The following is an 18,294-nucleotide window of genomic DNA, read 5'->3' as shown; positions in this document are numbered from 1 at the left end:
GAGGTGACAGTGCAGCTACCCTTTCCTGGTTAGGGTGAGTGCCTCTGGGAGGCCCGAGAACCACTGGAGGAAAACGGGCTCTGGCTGAGAATGGGCAAGGACTGGCTCTGTGGGAGAAACTACATCTTTCCAAAATCCCAAATGAATTGGTCCAGCAGCTTTGGCAAATGAGAAATAGATGAGAGGGCAGGCTGTTTGTTACAATGCTGACGAGTACAAAATGGTGATAACTGGGACTTGAGTGACTTCCACAGGACACACAACTCCCCGGCACTGGGCTGGAGCATCAAAACCCGCTGTTCCCACCACTCTCTCCTGGAAAAACGCAGAATGTGTGTGTTACCCCTCAGGCAGCAGGCCAGAGCCCAGGCCCCCGCCTTCTGCAGCCCCTCAGTCCCAAGCGTTCTGCAGAGGGAGAGCGCCACAGTCACACCCATCGAGCGGGGCCACCATCTACAGCAAAAAAAACCCAAAACGAGGCCAGGATATCCTTTCAGGGTCAAATAAGAATGTTAATGTAAAGGTTAATGCATGGGGCTGTGGGATTATTGACAAAAGTGTTTCAGAAGTCCTTGGCAATTTCAGAAGAATTTATTTTCGTTCGATGTTCACTGAAATTCGTGGGGTGAGCAGGGCAGGCAGGTTTCCTCTGCATTTGGAAATGTTGAGGACTTGCCTACGTCACCGTGGAACCAGACCACTGTAGGGTGAGGCCAGGGCTGGAGCCTGACCAGAACAAATGTTCCGCCCAATTCGAACCCCTTGCTTCAATAATCAGGTGTGTCTACGCAGCAGGCTGCCCCTCCCGGAAATCGTCCGTGTTAATAACTGATTGGATGCTGCACGCCTCTGAACCTCTGCAGGGTTCCAGATGGCTATGACTAGAACACAGGAAGGACTTTATTTTATTTTATAAAGAGTATGAATGTTTGAACAACTAAGATTTTAATAGAAACGACTTCAAGGCAGCTGGCCCGTTCGAGTTAGGAGGGCCTGCGCCTGCATAGGGCCCACCGGCTGTCCCAGTCGGACTGCCAATACTGCTCAGTGCCGGGCCTCGGAGCTTTGGCGCTGACCTCCTCTCGGTGGCCTGCGAGTCCGCATCCTTTAAAAGACTGTGCACCAGGGTTGGCCTATGGAAAGCCTGAACAGGCCTGGCCACAGAGGTCCTGGTGAAGAGGAGTGAAGCCCACCGGCCGGGAATCCCACCTCACCCAGGAGGGACTTACCGCCCACCTGCAGGAACTCGCCGGTGGACTGGCCGTAGCGGTGCACGCTGTGCTCGAAGGCCTTCTTCAGGGTGGAGCCCTTCACTTGGACCAGGTCAAAGGTGCCCCCGAAGGGTAAGACGGCCGCCAGGTTCTCCCACGTGATCGTGCCTGAGGGTGGTCACAGAGGAGGAAGAAGGAGGTGTCTTGAGAACAAGCATTCCCCAGACCAGGTTCCTTTAGGGCTGGCGGGGGAGGCCAGGGGTGTGGGAGGCGATTAGGTCAGCACTCGGAGTCTAAGTGGCTCCTGACGCAGTGCAGGTGGGAGTGGATTCAAGAGGCCCTTGGCAGTGCCCTCCCCCCTGAGCAAGATGGCAGGAGCTGGTGACCGGCTGTGGCTCCCAAGTCGCCTGTGCCTAGCCTGGATCTCCTGGCGTGAGGCTGGATCTGTGGTGAGTGTTAGGCATGGCTTAGGTCCTCCAGGCAGACAGCATTTCCCTGCCGCCTGCCCCTGATTGAGACAACGCGACCAGCTTGGGGCTTAAACCAAAACGGGCTGGTTATGACAGTGTATCGGGCAAGGCAGCCTGAGTGTCTGAGCAGCTGTCTGGCTGGTGGAGGTCACCATGGCTGGTGTAATGTAACCCTGGATGTCTGTAAGTGCACGGAAAGGATTGAATCCAGTGGTATGTTTCCCAGCACAGAACAGTGTTGTCTTTCTCTTTCCAGATATCAGCGTGCAGGCTGCCAATACCTTGCATGAATCAGCAACAATTCCCATTTGACGTTGTGAGTCAGAAGCTTAGATCAAGCTTGGGGTCCACAAACCTCAGTCTGCTGCCTCCACATGCAAACACACCTGAGAAAACACGTCTGTGTGAGTGTGTGTGTGTCTGGGCAAGGCAGGACTGAGTGGCAGTTAGCTCGCACTGACACTGTGGTGCGTGGCAGGCGGCAGAGCTGAGTCTGCCCGTGGGGGCGGCCACCCCGAGCCCAGGGTCCGAGCCTGGGGAGCGTACCGTTGTTCCGCTCGTCAATGGGAGACCGGATGCCACCGCCGTTTAAAATGCACATGGACACGTGGTTCCAGGACATTTCATCCAAGTGTCTGAGGTTGTTGTTAATCTGCAATGGTAGCAGAGTTTACGTGAGTTATTCTGGGTCTTCCTCCTTGAAATCCCGTCCAGGAATGTGGTTGGCTCTCCTGAGGACATGAAGCTGCTTCTCCCCGCTCCCGTGTTCCCAGAGAGCTCTCAAGAGTCATCAGAATGGAAGACAAATAAGACGTCTTACCCATCTAAGCTCCGAGCCCCCCTCCTAAGACCCCGTGCTCTCCCTGGGCCTCAGCGAACCGGCTCTGAGTCAGGACAGGCCTCCGTTCGGACTGGCCTGGGGGCTGTCCCTCCAGGGCCGGCCCTACACTGGCTTCTGAAGGCGGAACCTGAAAGCCTATTGACTCCAGGCCTCAGGTCCACAGGACCCTGGCCTCCATGTCCAGGTCCCCAGCCAATTCCCAACCAGCTATTTTGAAGGCCCAAGGACAGCCTCCTGAAACTGGGGAGAATCAGTTGCATTCTTACTCTTCTTTTACAAAATATATGTTTAGTTACAAGAAATAAAATGAATATATTCTCGTTTGGAAAAAAAAAATAGTGCAAAACGGAGAGTTTTCTTACTCGGGCCCCAGTCTCTTAGCGGAGAGGTAAGCACTGCTTACTGTGGAGAGCGGCCACAGTGTTTGGACAGGTTCAAGCCTCGGACTAATGAGAGGGCACAGTCCTCTCATGGCCACATGCAAGCCCCAGCTTGGAGGCTTCCACTCGGTAAAAAAAAAAAATCAATAAAATATATTTAAAAAACAACAACAAAAAAACCCCACGAGAATTCAGTAAACATCTTGACCGCGCCCTTACTTTGCCTCGTGGAATCTGCTATAAAATAAAGACACGGCTTGTAGTCTGTGGTGCTGTCTCTCTATTAGAGAGGGCAGCGTCCCACCGAGACCCAGCTTTCTTCTCTTGTCTGTCTTTTCTCCATCCTTCACCGTCCCCTCTCAGGGCCACCCTTGGCTGTGCTGGCGTGGCACAGCTTACGGCCTGGGGTGTTTCCTTCGGGACCTTCCTCGAAACATCACACATCCTGGCGAATCTCTAGCCACTTCCCTCGCAGCCGTGGTTTAACCGTGGAGAGCGTGAACACCCACTTACACGGCAGACATTTACTGGGCGTGGCTGTGTCCCAGGCACGTGCAGAGCACAGGCTGAGAAGCGGCCCCGTGGGTGTGGGCTTTGCCTCTGACTGGGGAGACCTTGGCCCAGCGAAGCCCCCAGAGGGGTGGGCAGAGCGGTGCTTTGCAGGGTCACCTTGCTCAGCCTCAGGAGCGGTTGTCATCGTCGTGAGTGTGTGTGGTCACCCTCTGCTTGTGCAGGAGGTTCCAGTCCCACCAGCCCCCGTTCTCTGGAGCCAAGAGGACAGACCCGGGAAACGCAGTCTCCACGTTAGGCCCAAGCAGATGTGTTTTACCTACTGTGTCTACATCCTTAGAGGAGCAGAGTTTGCGTATTCTGATCATCTTACAGGAAAAGCAACACCCAAAATTCAGACACCCAACATTGAACACCTTACAATAAAGGCTTCAGTCCTTGCAGACCCAAGCGATGGTCAGCCGGTCTCGTTCACACTCCTTCCCAAGGTGCTCAGTGAGAATCCTGCCAGCTTTTGTCTGGGCCCCGATTTTGTTTTAAATGCTCGGTTCTATAACCATCAGGTTGTCGCCCTTGCATCTTCCCTCCCCCTTTCCGTCTCCCTCTTCCCCTCCGTTAGCCTGGGCCCCGCACCCCGTGGGCCACTCACCATGGCATCGCAGATCAGGTTGCCCATGTTGCACTCACGGAAGCGGCATGACTGACTGGAGCCGTTCAGGTAGACGATGGTTTTCCCCAGCTCCTGGGAGGAGTAATTGTCCAGTTTGACCCGCCATTTGTTAATGTCTGTTTTTATGGTCGGATCTGGAAGAAAAAAATAAACAAATAACAACAATAACAAAAATCAGTCTGTAGTTAAAGCCGATCCCACACTGGCCTCCATTTGAGGAAGGAATCCAACACCATTCCGCAGCCTGTGTGGGTACGCACTGCTTTCCCGTGCTTATGTACATTGTGGTTTTGACTATGCAATTTCCTTAGGAGCCTCTATTCTGTTTCCCGGTACTAAGACCTGGAATGAACCTTTATTTGAAGACGTGCGGCGTCTCCGACCATCAGTTCATCACCTCTGAGTCCCGGCCGGCCCGCCTGCGATGGCGCTGGCGGTGCTGGCGGGTGATGAAGGCCCAGGGGCAAGTACACAGGCTGCTGAGGTTCTGCCGTCCGTCCGTGTGGCCGGCCCCTCCCTCTGGCTGCTGGGGGGTCTGTGTGGGGACCACTGCCCTTCAGGGCACTGTGGCCCCTCACGGCCCCCCTTCCCTGACCTGATCACGCTCAGCAGCAGGCGGCAGGTGAGAGGTGTAGGAGTGTGTCTGTGTGTACTGGATGAAAATGGATGACACAAGATGTATTTTTTACTCTGAGTCCCAGACCGAAAAGGAAGAAAGACACTCCTTCATTTGATAAATGCAGCTGAAGCCCCTGAGCTGGGGCGACTTGCCCCAGGCACACTGCTGCCAGGCGGGGCAGAGCTGGAGCCCTGCTCTGCTGGGTCGGAACCCCTCTGCTTCAGTCATCAGCTGTCCCCTGGACGTGAGCTGAGAGTGGCTTTCCCATGCCAGGGACAAGCTTGAAAAGGCCCAAGAGGCAGGACAGTGTCTGATGCTAAAAGGACTCAAAAAAGCAAACAGGGATTTGTGGCATTTGGGTGTTTTAAATCTCTTTATCCACGAAAATGATAAATTCAGGAGAAGCCCAATTCTACAAAATATTATGGTCTTGTCCTGAAATAATAACAAAAAAGGGGAGGAAAACTCCAGCCCCTGATTCTGGGGTTAGTGGGACATGGCCCCGAGTTTCACGTACCTTCGGGAATGCTGCTGTTGAGAAGAATGGGATTTCCATGGGACGTGATGACATTTCCTTTTGCATCAAACTCAACCTTCAAATAGCCCAAGTATTTGCCAAAAGCATAGGCCTGGACCACAGGAACCTTCCGTCCGTCGTCGGAGGTGACGATGAATGGGTAGTTCCCAGCCGGCACCTCTTTGGAAGGCGGGGTGCCTAAAATAAAAGGGCCAAAGCTGATCAAGTCAGCCCTTGTACTCGGCTGGCTGCAGGCCAGCAGGCCACTGGCCCGAGGACAGTGAATTCTGAATTCTGAATTCTGAATTCTTGCCAGCCGCTGCTCCACACAGCTGGTCTTTCAGAGCCCGTGGGGCACCTGCCATATGTCCGAATGCCCCTTTGCCACACAGGTCCTTCCATTCTCCCCTCAGCAGGCATTTGCTAAGCTCTTCCTGAGGCCAGGCACTGTGCCTGGTGCTGTGGGGGCAGAAAGATGCAATTCCGCCAGAATGATCCGCCCTCCCTCCTGACCCAGCCCCATTCTCACTACCCACTTCACTGCACTGCACTGTAGCTTCCACACCCGTAAAAGGGGTGAAAGAACTACTTCACAGGGCTGCTGCATGGATTCAATGTCTGAACTCCCTGGCCCAGTGCCTGGCACATGGTAGATAATAAACGCATATTTCCTTCTTGTGAGGTGATGGCAACCTCTAGACACGCTAGACACACACTCCAGACCTTAGGATTGTTAGTGAGCGAGAACAGAAATGACAAAGGGCTGCCTTCAGGTTTTGCTGCTAAATCCTGGGTCCCCTCAGATGGCTTTCGGAAGAGGCACATTCACCCTCTGGCTGACCAGCACGCACACTACCTGTCCACCAGACCTCACATGGCAGTTCGGCTGATTTCCGTCTCAAAGGGGACCCCTGGGAGAGCCGTGGGAGCCACTCATCACCCCACTGTGCCTCCTGAGCACGTGTCTGCATGAGGGTGGGGAGCCCGGCCACAGGATATAGGGAGCCTCGCATCACCAGCCCGTTTCAGTTCTGTGACTGCACCCCTCCTTCAGGCACGCTGCAGTTCATAGCTCCCTCCTCAGAGACAATGACCTAGTTTGGGTTGTTCTGATCGAACGGATGCCCTTGACCTGCCACTGGTCCTATCACCTCCCTCCTTCCTACCAGATGTGAGGGGTCCCGGGAACTTCAGCAGGCATTGCTTACTCATACGGACAAGTTACGGGAGTCAGCCAAGAGCCAAGCCGGGGCTATATCTCATTGAATCCTCCAAGAATCTCACGAGGCAGGTCCTATTATTATCCCTGATTTATAGACTAGCAGACTGATTGTCTTAGGCTCATGCATGTCCAAGGTCCCAAGGCTTGTATGCGAAGGGCACATTGAAAAGCAGGCTGTGAGGCACTGAAACTCTGTTCTCTCCTCACCCAACACAGCCCACAATGTTCTGTTCTCCTACGACCAGCAAGAGCTGGTTGCCAAAGGCCCCTCACCGAGCCAGGTGCAAGCCCGGGCGGCCCCTCGGACCCTATGCTGTTTCTGGACTTGTCTTTACACCTAAGACGAGCTGCAGTGCATGTGATGGAAACCCGCCCCTGCTCTGCTCCTGTGCGAAGAGCACCCCCTCCAGCTCAGTACCCACAGAGAAGTGCTGCAAAGGCCAGCACTTCACAAGCAGGAAGGGCTGCTGCCAACCTTCATTCCCCATTTTCTGGAAAAAAAGAAAAAGAAGGCCTTAGCACTTTATTCTTAGGAAAGCACCTGACTTGAGGAGCCGTGCAGGCCTTGTCCCATCTTCACCTGCAGTGTACAGTTTTATGGGCTATGGCAGTTGTGGATGATCTGGAGCAGTGCACAGTGGCAGGGAAGTTTAACATTCTCATCATGCTCATTCTGTTCTGTGGGCAAGCCTGGAACCTGCTTTTAGGGGGTCAGTGGGCGTGGCAGGCCCCTCCCACCTTCTCAGCTGGGGTGGGTTACAATAGGTGGTTCTCTGAGCCCCGATAAGCAGTTCCCAATATACCCACAAGGTGGCGCAAACCACCCGTCCAGGAGGAAACAGCACTAAATGCTTTCGGAAAGGACTGGCAGTTTCCTGGAAACCCAAGAAAAGGGTTTAGCCTGTATTTTTCTGCCTTCCATAGACATATCTGAACTTGAACAGAATGTAAGCGTTAGAAATCCGAGGATGGTCAGATGCCCCATCAGATCAGCACGTATTCTACACACAGGAGCTACAAATCCCAGCTCCCATCCGGCAGGGAACGTTCTCCACTCCTGAAAGCCCATGATGCTCCTTTTCTTAGAAGAAGAGAAGCGTCCTCGGTGTCTTACTTGGACTCAATCAGGTACTGGGAGGCCACTTCCTCTGTGGCGAATCCCTGCCTCCACGGCGGAGCCCTCTCTGCACCCCACCTCTCCTACTTGGACCCCTGAAAACCACAGGCAGAGAAAACAACCCCGACTCCACATTTCCACACCATTGCATGTTCTGCCAAAGACATTCATACCCCAAATATCCTCTCCACACAGCTGTCTTTAGAAACCCCGCTCGTCATCCTGGCAGAAGTTATTCACCAGAACTCTATTCCAGCCACGCGGCAAGGGAGTAATCTGGGAGTCAAACTTGGAGAGGCGGAAGCTGTGGGCTGGCATTTAGAGTTGGTCAGGGGGGCATTTCCTAGCACAGAGTGGGTGCCTGAGAGGCCGTAACAGGTAGTGTCCTGCCCGGGAGCCCTGGCCACAGCAGCCCCTCAGGATCCTGATGGTGTCAAGGCCAGAAGGGGCTGGAAGTGGGTCATGGTGACCCGGCTGCCAGGGAGCAGGTCGCTCACATGGTTTCCAATTGGCTGAGTGAATTACAGGTGGTTTTTAAAAAATATTTTTATTGATTTCAGAGAGAGTAAGGGTGGGGGAGAGAGAGAGAGAGAGAAAGAAACATCAATGATGAGAGAGTATCAGTGATTGGCTGCCCCCTGCAGGCCCCTTCCTGGGGATTGAGCCCACAACCTGGGCACATGCCCTTGTTACTTTTTTAAATTAATCCTTACCCACAGATATGTTTTATTGATTTGAGAAGGAGAGAGAGACGGAGAGAGAGAGAGACATCGATCAGTTGTCTTCCAGTACTTGCCCCAACTGGGAACAGAACTCGCAACCTAGGTATGTGCCCTGACCAGGAATCGAACCCCCAACCTTTTGGTGGACAGGACAGCACTCTAACTGCCGGAAGCCGGTCCATCCTTGCTGCTTGACACAGTCGCTGCAGGAAAGAAACATCTGCACAGCATATGTTTCAAGGGACCTGGCGTATATAGCATACTGTTCTTAATATGTTTGCTCCCCTTAGCGCTGTGTGTTTTAACCAAGGTCACCTCTCCGAGAAAGGTTGTTTCCCCAGGTAGGGATTTTTCCCTGAAGTCAGGGAGGGGATGAAACTCCTTAACTAAGTGCCAGGCGGGTAGTTAATCACTACAAACAATCATGCTTAAGCTACATAATCTTTACTCCCTGGAATGGAGATAAGAAACGCCCTAACCTTTGTAATAGAAATTGACAGGATTAAAATCAACTGGTATAAATACGGATGTAACAAGACAATAAACAGCAGAACTTCTCTGGAGATCCAGACCAGAACTTGGCTGGAGATCTTGGCTAGGCTGCTGATCAGCTGAACGCTGTCTCCGTGTCATTCCTTCTTCGCTGACTCCGTCCACACCTTTGGGAACCCCTGGACCCGCTGGGGTTGGACCCCGGCATCTAACCAACTGAGTCACACCACCCAGGGAAAATTATAGAATATTTTAATGTAATCCATATTATTTTTTTTCTTTTTATTGAGTTTGTTGGGGTGACTCTGGTTAACAAAATTATACAGATGTCAAGTGCACCATTCTACAACACATCATCTGCATACTATGGCTTTTCATATATATGGGAATCGGTTTAAGAACTTCCAAACTGCTATAAAGGACTGGATAAAAATAATTGGTAATTAGAATATTTCATATCATTGCCTCTAAGGGATTTCAGTCTTTCTTTTAAATTACCTGGCGGTGCTCACTTCCAGCAGACACTGTTTTGTCTGTCTGCTTCTCTACATCTCCTCGGGCAAGGTCACCATTATCGAATGCCTGGCTACGGCAGCCTGAGTGACCTTTCTGCTTTAAAATGTGCTCCCTCCCTAACTGGTTTGGCTCAGTGGCTACAGCGTCAGCCTGCGGACTGAAGGGTCCCGGGTTCGATTCCGGTCAAGGGCATGCACCTTGGTTTCGGGCGCATCCCCAGTGGGGGGGTGTGCAGGAGGCAGCTGATCCATGTCTCTCTCTCATCCATGTTTCTAACTCTCTATCCCTCTCCCTTACTTTCTGTAAAAAATCAATAAAAAGTATATTAAAAAAATAAAATAAATAAAATGTGCTCCCTGCTTTAAAATATTTCCTGCTGGCCGTAGGCCAAACAATGCAATTTTTGGCGTGAATATCATAAACTACTGTATCTTCACGACGAGGCTCTTTCTCTCGTTACCAGCTTCATCTAGATTCTTACCAACAGCCCTGCACATCAGCAGTCGGTCCTTTCATTCCTAGACACACCCACCTCCACAGACTTCCACGAAGGACTAAGACCTGGAGCTAGAGACCTCCAGGAGAATTACATCATTGTGCTTTAGTTTGTTCATCCGTGAAATGAAGAAAATAACAATACCTGCCTTGCCGGGTTGCTGGGAGGATTAAGGAAGTTAATGCAACAATGAAGCTGGTTTAGGTAATTGCTCAGTAAGATTAGAGGTAATCAGTATCAAGCTAACTCTTGGACATCTTTCTGATCTTAGCCCAAATGTCATTTCCTCAGGAGAACACTCCTATCATCCTGAGACTGACCTCCTCCCTCACAGGCGCCTTAGGTCATCCTTAACTCAGAATGTCCTGTCTCCCCATGTTTCCTTGCTGTCTCTGAACCTTTCATGTATGTGGGGTCGCTGACTCTCTCGTGTATGTGGGGTTCCCATGTGTATGTATGTTAGTTAAATTTGGTTATTTTCTCTTCTTAATCTGCCCCATAATTTAATTATTAGACCAGTTGAAATAACCTTGAAGGTAAAAGAAAAGTCTCTTTCAACTGAAGGACTTGTATGCATGCATATAAGCATAACCAATGGACATAGACACTGGGGGGTTGGGGAGGCCAGGATATTGTCAAGGGCGGGGGAAAAAAGGAGACATATGTAATACTCTTTGTAATACTTTAAGCAATAAAACAATTTAAAAAAGAGAGAGAGAGAAAAGTCTCTTCCTCCCCTAAAATGTGACATGATTGACTGATCTGCACACTGGTAAGAAGAATCGGATCAAGGTCAGTGTGCAGAAGAGACTATTCCACGATGTGACGACTGCCTGAAACCTAGGCCAAAAGGGGTTGCTTCCTGAATCCCAGGCTGTCGGGTTGACCTCTCCTGCTCCCCAGGCATGCTGGTTCCTGGCGCAGGCTGTCACCCCTCCCCAGGCAAGTTTGCAAGTCACCTTCCCCTTATCTGGGGCAGGACACGCCCCCGTGTCCCTATCAACCCTGCCCTGTCTCTATGACCCCTGAGCACCTGCCACGTTGCTCTGACATCCACATTATCTCGCCACCGCCCAGGACGTGTCTCCCTCATGTGTAAAGTCCCTGAATAAACTCCACAAGCACTGTGCAGTGTATTAAGGGCCGCGGTATCTCTGGAATTTGCCTAGCACATAGCAGGTTAGGTGGTGGATAAATGTTTGTTGAATGACTAAGCTGAAGTAACTTAGCCAACACGTTTCCATAGATCAGACAAGATTTTGATGCCTTTTCTGTGGTCAAACCCATTTGTAGAGAGGGGCAATGCCTGTGCGCCCACCCCAGCTCCCCACAGTTACATTTCCTCAACTAAAGCTCGTTTGGGCTCCCAAAGCGAATCAGGAGCTGAGAGTCAAGAGAACGGGTTTTGGTCCAAGCTCAGTTTCAATCTGGTTTCGTGATCGTGGGAGGGACGTGGAGTTCCTGGGGTCCACATGTACTTCCTAGCTCTATAAAGAGAGGTTTGATTGGTGTTTTAAGCCAAAAGTGGTTTCCAGTTTCGTTGCTGCTGTTTAAAGCTCTGAGCACGTGTAGCACACAGGAACTTGTGTGGCAGTGAGAGCCATAAAGCGGCTGCTCAGGTCGTGAAGCGTGAGGTGAAGTCTGGCTCCAGGGTCTGCCCCGCACTCTTCAGGCACCATGTGGAGACTGCTGGCCCAGGTGCCCTCCATGCCCAGCAGGGAGGCCAGCTGCCGGGTGCCCTGCCTCTTGTACAGCAGCAGCTCCGGTGCCCAGGGCCCCCTTCCATCTTCACAGCAGAGGTCAGAGGTGGATGTCAACGAGAGTGCTGAGTCATGGTCTCCCTGGCCATCTCTGTACCCAACCATGCTGTGCCCACTGCCATGGTCCCTCAGGGAACCCAAGGGGTCCCATGATACTGTCCATATCCAGACGGGGTCCCCCTTTTTGCACATGGTTCAGTTTACTGCTCAGATTCTTGCTCTTGGGCTTTCAAAGACAACTGGGAGGTCTAAAAGATTAATTATGCGTCTTCAGGTAGTACTCAGCATGGCACCCAAGGAGGATGGTCTACAGCAGCAATTTTCTTTTCTTTTTTTTTTTTTAAAATTGAATTTATTGGGGTGCAGGTTTCAAAAAACATCTGTATACACGGCATAGTGCATCCATCGCCCCAAGCAAAGTCTCTTTCCGTTCCCATCCCTCCATCCCCTTTGCCCACCTCCACCCAGCTCCCTCTGGCTATCACCACACTGTTTGTTGTCTGTGTCTATGTGTTATAGATACATGTTGCTTAATCCCTTCACCTTCTTTCATCCAATCCCCCAAACTCCCTCCCCTCTGACAGCTGTCAGTCTGTTCCATGCATCCATGCCTCCGTTTCGATTTTGTTCATCAGTTTATTTTATTCATTATATTCCACATATAAGTTGGACCATATATGGCGCTTGTCTTTCTATGACTGGCTTATTTCACTTAGCATAATAATCTCCAGATCCATACATGCTGTCACAAAAGATAAGCTTTCTTTTAGTTTTTACAACTGCACAGTATTCCGTTGTGTAAATGTAACACAGCTTTTTTTACCCACTTATCTACTGATGAGCATTTAGGCGGCTTCCAAATCCTGGCTATTGTAAATAAGGTTGCAATGAATATAGGGGTGCATATACTCTTCTGAATTGGTATTTCAGGTTTCTTCAGATATATACCCAGAAGTGGTTTCACTGGGTCAAAAGGCAGTCCCATTTTTAATTTAAAAAAAATTTAAATATACTTTTATTGATTTTAGAGAGGAAGAGAGAGGGAGAGATAGAAACATCAATGATGAGAGAGATCATCGATCAGCTGCCTGCTGCACACACCTTACTGGGGATTGAGCCTGCAACCCAGGCATGTGCCCTGATGGGGAACTGAACGATGGGTCGATGTTCAACCACTGAACCACACCAGCTGGGTTTGAGGTCTTTTTTGGTTCCATATAAATTTTTGGAATATTTGTTCTAAATCTGTGAAACATGCCATTGGTATTTTAATAGGAATTGCATTGAATCTATAGATCACTTTGGGTAGTACGGGAATTTTAATGTTAATTCTTCCAATCCATGAACATGGTATATGTTTCCACTTTTTGTATCTTTCTCAATTTCTTTCTTCAGTGTCCTATAGTTTTCTATGTACAGATCTTTTTACTCCTTAGTTAAATTTATTCCTAAGTACTTTATTTTTTGTTGTTGTTGTTGCAATAGTAAATGGGATTGTTTTCTTAATTTCTCTTTCTCATAGTTCATTATCTTATATAATAAAAGCCTAATAGGCTAAGTGTCCAGTCATCCTGTTGTCTGTTCAACCAATCAGAGTGTAACATGCTAATGATATGCTAAGGCTGCTCAACCGCTCACTATGACATGCACTGACCACCAGGGGGCAGACAGTCAACTGATTGACCAGTCGCTATGATGTGCACTGACCACCAGGAGCAGACACTTAACACAGGAGCAAATAAATAAAATCAGAAGTGAAAGTGTCGCTCAGTCAGAAACCAGGCTCATGGATGGAGATCACAGTGGTGGTGGTGGGAGCCTCTCCTGTCTCCACGGCAGTGCTAAGGATGTCCAACTACGGGCTTAGGCCTGCTCTCCAAGGGCTCCTGGACTGTGAGAGGGCACAGGCCTGGCTGAGGGACCCCCCCGTCCCCCACCCTCCACCCCAAGTGCATGAATTTCATGGACCAGCCTTTATTATGTTGAGGTATGATCCCTCCATTCCCACTTTGTTGAGAGTTTTTTTTTAAATCATAAATGCGTGTTGGACTTTATCAAATGCTTTTTCTGTATCTATTGATATGATTATGTGATTTTTAGCTTCATTTTGTTTATGTGATGTATCACATTTATTGATTTGTGAATATTGTACCAACCCTGCATCCTTGGAATAAATCTCATTTGTTCATAGTGTATGATCTCTTTAATGTATTGCTAGATATAGTTTGCTAATACAGTGGGGCCTTGACTTACGAGTGTCCCGACTAACAAGTTTTTTTGAGATACCAGCTGTCTCTCGGCCGATTTTTTTGCATTGAGTTGATAGAGTAATTTGAGTTAATGAGCTCCTTAACCGGTCTCGGAACGAATTAAACTCGTAATTGGAATTAGGATAATGTTAACCTCATAAAAAAAGCTTGGAAATCATCCCTCTTCTTGAATTTTTTGGAATAGTTTGAAGAGAATAGGTGTTAGTTCTTCTTGGAATGTTTGGTACGACTCACCTGTAAGTCCATCCAGTCCAAGACTTTTGTTTGCTGGGAGTTTTTTGATAACTGCTTCAATTTCATTTGTTGTAGTCAGTCTATTCAGGTTTTCTGATTCCTCCTGATTCAGTTTTGAAAGATGGTGTGTTGCTAGGAATTTATCCATTTCACGCAGGTTGTCCAATTTCTTGTCATATTGTTGTTTATAGTATTTTCTTACAATCCTTTGTAATTCTGTGGTGTCAGTTGTTACATCTCTTTCATTTCTGATTTTATTTATTTGGGTCCTCTCTCTTTGTTTCTTGATGAGTCTGCATCAGTCTTGTTTATCTTTTCAAACAACCAGCTCTTGGTTTCACTGATCCCCTGTATTGCTTTTCTTTAGTCTGATGCTATGTCATTTATTTCTGCCATGATCTTTATTCTTTCTTCTACTTTCTCTGGGCTTTGTTTGTTGCTCCTTTTCTTTTTCTTTTAGGTGTAGATTGTTTATTTGAGATTTCTCTTTCTTCTTGAGGTAGGCCTGTAATGCTATGAACTTCCCTCTCAGGACTGCTCTCCCTGTATTCCATAGATTTTGGGTTGTATGTTCATTTTCATATGTCTTCAGTAACTTTTGACTTCTTTCTTGATCTCATTGTTAACCCAGTCAGTGTTTAATAACATGGTATTTCATCTTCATTTATTTGAAAGTTTTTCACTTTGTTTTTTTTATTGTTGATTTCTAGTTTCAAACCATTGTGGTCAGAGAATATGCTTATATGATTTCAATCTTCTTGAATTGCTTAAAACTTATTTTGTGGTCTAACATGTGGTTTATCTTTGAGAATGTTCCAGGTGCACTTGAGAAGAATGCATATTTTGCTGCTTTGGGATGAAATGGTCTGTAAATATCAATTAAATCCATCCAATCCAGTGTGTTGTTTAAGGTTGCTGTTTCTTTATTTTTTTTTTTTTTGTCTGGAAGATCTATCTATTGATGCCAGCTGAGTGTTAAAGTTCCCTACTATGCCTGTATTGCTGTTGATCTTTCTCTTAATGTCCATCAAGATTTGCTTTACATATTTAGGTGCTCCTATGTTGGGTACATCTATGTTTACAAGGGTTATAACCTTTCGTTGGATCAATGCCTTTAGTATTATGTAGTGACCTTCTTTGCCTCTTTTACTGCTTTTGTGTTTACATCTATTTTGCCTGATATAAGTATTGCTACCTTACCTTACCATTTTTCCCCATTTCCATGTGCATGGAATTTTTTCCCCATCACTTGACTTTCATCTGTGTACATCTTTAGTTCTGATATGGGTTTCTTGTAGACAGCATTTATATGGGTCATCTTTTCTTATCCATTTTGATTGGAGCATTTAGTCCATTTACATTTAAGGTTATTATTGACTAGGGGCCCAGTGCATGAAATTTGTGCATGGGTAGGGTCCCTTGGCCTGGCCAGTGATCGGGGCTGATTGGGACCTTCCTTTTCCCGGGTGCTGGCTGGGGCTTTTTTTCATTCTGGATCGCCCCCTGGTGGTCAGTGCACGTCATAGCGAGCAGTCCAACTCCCGGTCAGTCTCAAGGATGGGCAAACTTTTTGACTCGAGGGCCACAATGGGTTCTTAAACTGGACCGGAGGGCCGGAACAAAAGCATGGATGGAGTGTTTGTGTGAATTAATATAAATTCAAAGTAAACATCATTACATAAAAGGGTACGGTCTTTTTTTTCAATCGTTTTATTCATTTCAAATGGGCCGGATCCGGCCCATGGGCTGTAGTTTGCCCACGGCTGGCTCCCAGTCAGTTGAACTCCCAAAGGGACAATTTGCATATTAGCCCTTTATTATATATGATTTCTTCTTAAAGTAGGCCCATTAACATTCCTTGACATGCTGGTTTGGTGGTAATGGACTTTAACTTTTTTTGTCTAGGAGGTAGAACAGCAATTTCAACCTTTTTCATTTAATGGTACACATAAAGTAATTACTAGAATTCTGCACTACACCAAAAAATATATTATAGTTTTTGCCAATCTGACAAAAAAGGTATAACTTTGATTTATTCACACTGGACAGCTATTGTTGTATTGGCTGTTGTCATTTCTTGACAACCTAAGGGAAAAGAGCTCAGTGCCTCTGACTAAATAGTCAGGTATTGCATGTTTTTTAAATTCTTGTGGCACATTGGTTGAAAATCACTGGTCTAGGTGAAGCTGGCCTGAAATCCAATCCAGGCTGCACTCAACCCTGACTGGTTATAGGAGCATCAAATCAGGGAGCTCTACATGGAATGGGCTACCACATCATTCACTCACTCAGCAAACCTGTACAGAGCTCCAACACCTGCCCAGTGTTGTGGATGTCCACTGTCCATGGGCCAGGCCTAAGGTCTTTGCTTCATCTATATGGGGCTGAGAGAGGCTGCTCAATGGAAACAGAGCCGGCAAGGAGTGATACCTCCTTCTCTTCTGTAGGATCTAGCCTTCCCATGGCTCAGTACCCTTCCAGGAACCAGACTTCCCATTCACTTTTTACACTACAGAACAGGGCTTTATGAAACAAATGAAAAATAAAAACAAGAGTCATAAAAACACAGTCATTCTGAAACCAAGGCTCCTTATGACTTCCATTTAGTTTCAAATCCTAGCTCTAGAAATCATATTCCCCTCCCCCACACCCTTACCCCTCAGAGACCTAACCTTTTCTCCTGGATAATCAGCAACCCCCGAGGCAGCAGGGGACAGTAGCCTGGCACTGAGTAATGGTCACAAGACCTGGACCTTTGGCAGGCTGAAGATAACATCTTCACCTAAGTTATGCTTCAGCTCCTGAGCCCTAAGGTGGAATGGCCCCCTGGCTACTTTCCCATGAGACCAGACAGAGGGACCCAGAAAACACCTCAGAACTATCCTCCACTCACTAACAGTGTTCTTTCCAGAAGCAACACCTAATTTCTGGAGATTAATAAGGAGGTACACACAACCACAAATTCATGTAAACCTGATATGTTTTTTTTAGGGAAAATCAGTATTTAGCTGAAGAAGGCATTCCCAAGGTAGTGGTCACATCCAGTGGTCCAGTGGGAAGTGCTGTGTTTGTGCTAGTGAGGGGGGTCTTAACAGCTGATTCCCACCAACCATTCCTTTCAGTTGGGTTGGTGAGAAAGGGAGTGTGCAGTACACACTTTAAATAAAGAGAACCTGGAGATCACCTGGCATGGAAGACCCAAGCTCTGCTTCCAAAGCCTGAAAGGTCTTTACAAATTCCCCTGTAGATAAGCCTCGAAGAAATTAGAGGGAAAAGTACGTTCACTGCACTACCCTCGAGAAACTACAGTGTTCTGCCAGAAAATGTTTTATCTACCCTGATTTTGGAAAGTAAGCAATCAGCCTCTTTGCACAGATGACTTTCTGGGGAACAGGGTGTTCGAATGGAAGGGATCAATCCTGTTATTCTGCAGATAGAGAAACTGATGTCTACTTTCACCCACGGCCACAGCCAGCCAGGCTGGCTGGTATAACCCAAGAATAACTTAGAGTCGTGGGAGGCCGAGAGACAGCACCTTAGGAGTTGTCCGCCTTCACGGGCTGACACAGAACAGAGTCCCCGGGAGGACCTGCTGCTGCTTTCAACCTGCACTCACCTTACTACCTTTTTCTCCAAAGGCAACAACCGGGACTTAATTTCTTCAGAGAAGATATGTGCGTCCCAGCCCTTGTCCCTGCAGCTGTAACATTTTGTAAGCCTGGTTGGGGAGGGGGGGGGGAGTTTTCTCCTCTTCATTCTGACATGTGCACCGGGGTTGGAATCAACAGAACCTAGACTGATGCTCAACATTTGCAGAGGGGCTGTTTATGTACTGTTTTTGTCATACCTCATTTAAAGCTGAGTTTTATAAAATTTATTATTTTATTTTTTCAACTACATTTATTGGGGTGACATTGGCTAATAACGGTATCTAAGTTTCAAGTGTACAATTCTACAACACATCGTATGTACTAGTATACTGCATTGTGTATTCACCACCCAAAGTCTGATCTCCTTCCATCACCATATATTTGATCCCTTAAGGGGTCAAACGGAGACCTCCAGGCTTCAATCTCCCCCGATCCTGCAGCTGAGTTTTCAAATTAAGTAAACAATTAAGTAACAAAACAGAAAAAATACTGGGTGCAATCCAGATCTTTGTGAAATTCTCTTTCAGGGGTGTGTGTGTGTGTGTGTGTGTGTGTGATGTGTGATGGTGTGTGTGTGTGATGTGTGTGTGTGATGGT

At 48.0% G+C, this 18,294-nt stretch overlaps 1 protein-coding gene across 1 annotated transcript in view; it reads right to left on the bottom strand.

Moving 5' to 3' along the window:
- The window catches only part of NT5E (5'-nucleotidase ecto), a gene marked incomplete at its 5' end in the record, with an annotated part of 56,361 nt that overhangs the window by 6,016 nt on the left and 32,051 nt on the right, over positions 1 to 18,294 (bottom strand). Inside the window, 4 exons of the mRNA XM_006773502.2 lie at positions 1,230 to 1,379; positions 2,228 to 2,333; positions 4,062 to 4,216; positions 5,219 to 5,416. Of these exons, the coding sequence (XP_006773565.1) occupies positions 1,230 to 1,379; positions 2,228 to 2,333; positions 4,062 to 4,216; positions 5,219 to 5,416 (609 nt within the window). The remainder of the gene's footprint in view (positions 1 to 1,229; positions 1,380 to 2,227; positions 2,334 to 4,061; positions 4,217 to 5,218; positions 5,417 to 18,294) is intronic.

The sequence above is a fragment of the Myotis davidii genome, unplaced genomic scaffold (assembly GCF_000327345.1).
Source record: "Myotis davidii unplaced genomic scaffold, ASM32734v1 scaffold185, whole genome shotgun sequence".
NCBI classification, from domain to species: Eukaryota; Metazoa; Chordata; class Mammalia; order Chiroptera; family Vespertilionidae; genus Myotis; species Myotis davidii.
The sequence above is the reverse complement of the archived record's forward strand: the minus strand, read 5'-3'. Positions and strand labels throughout refer to the sequence as shown.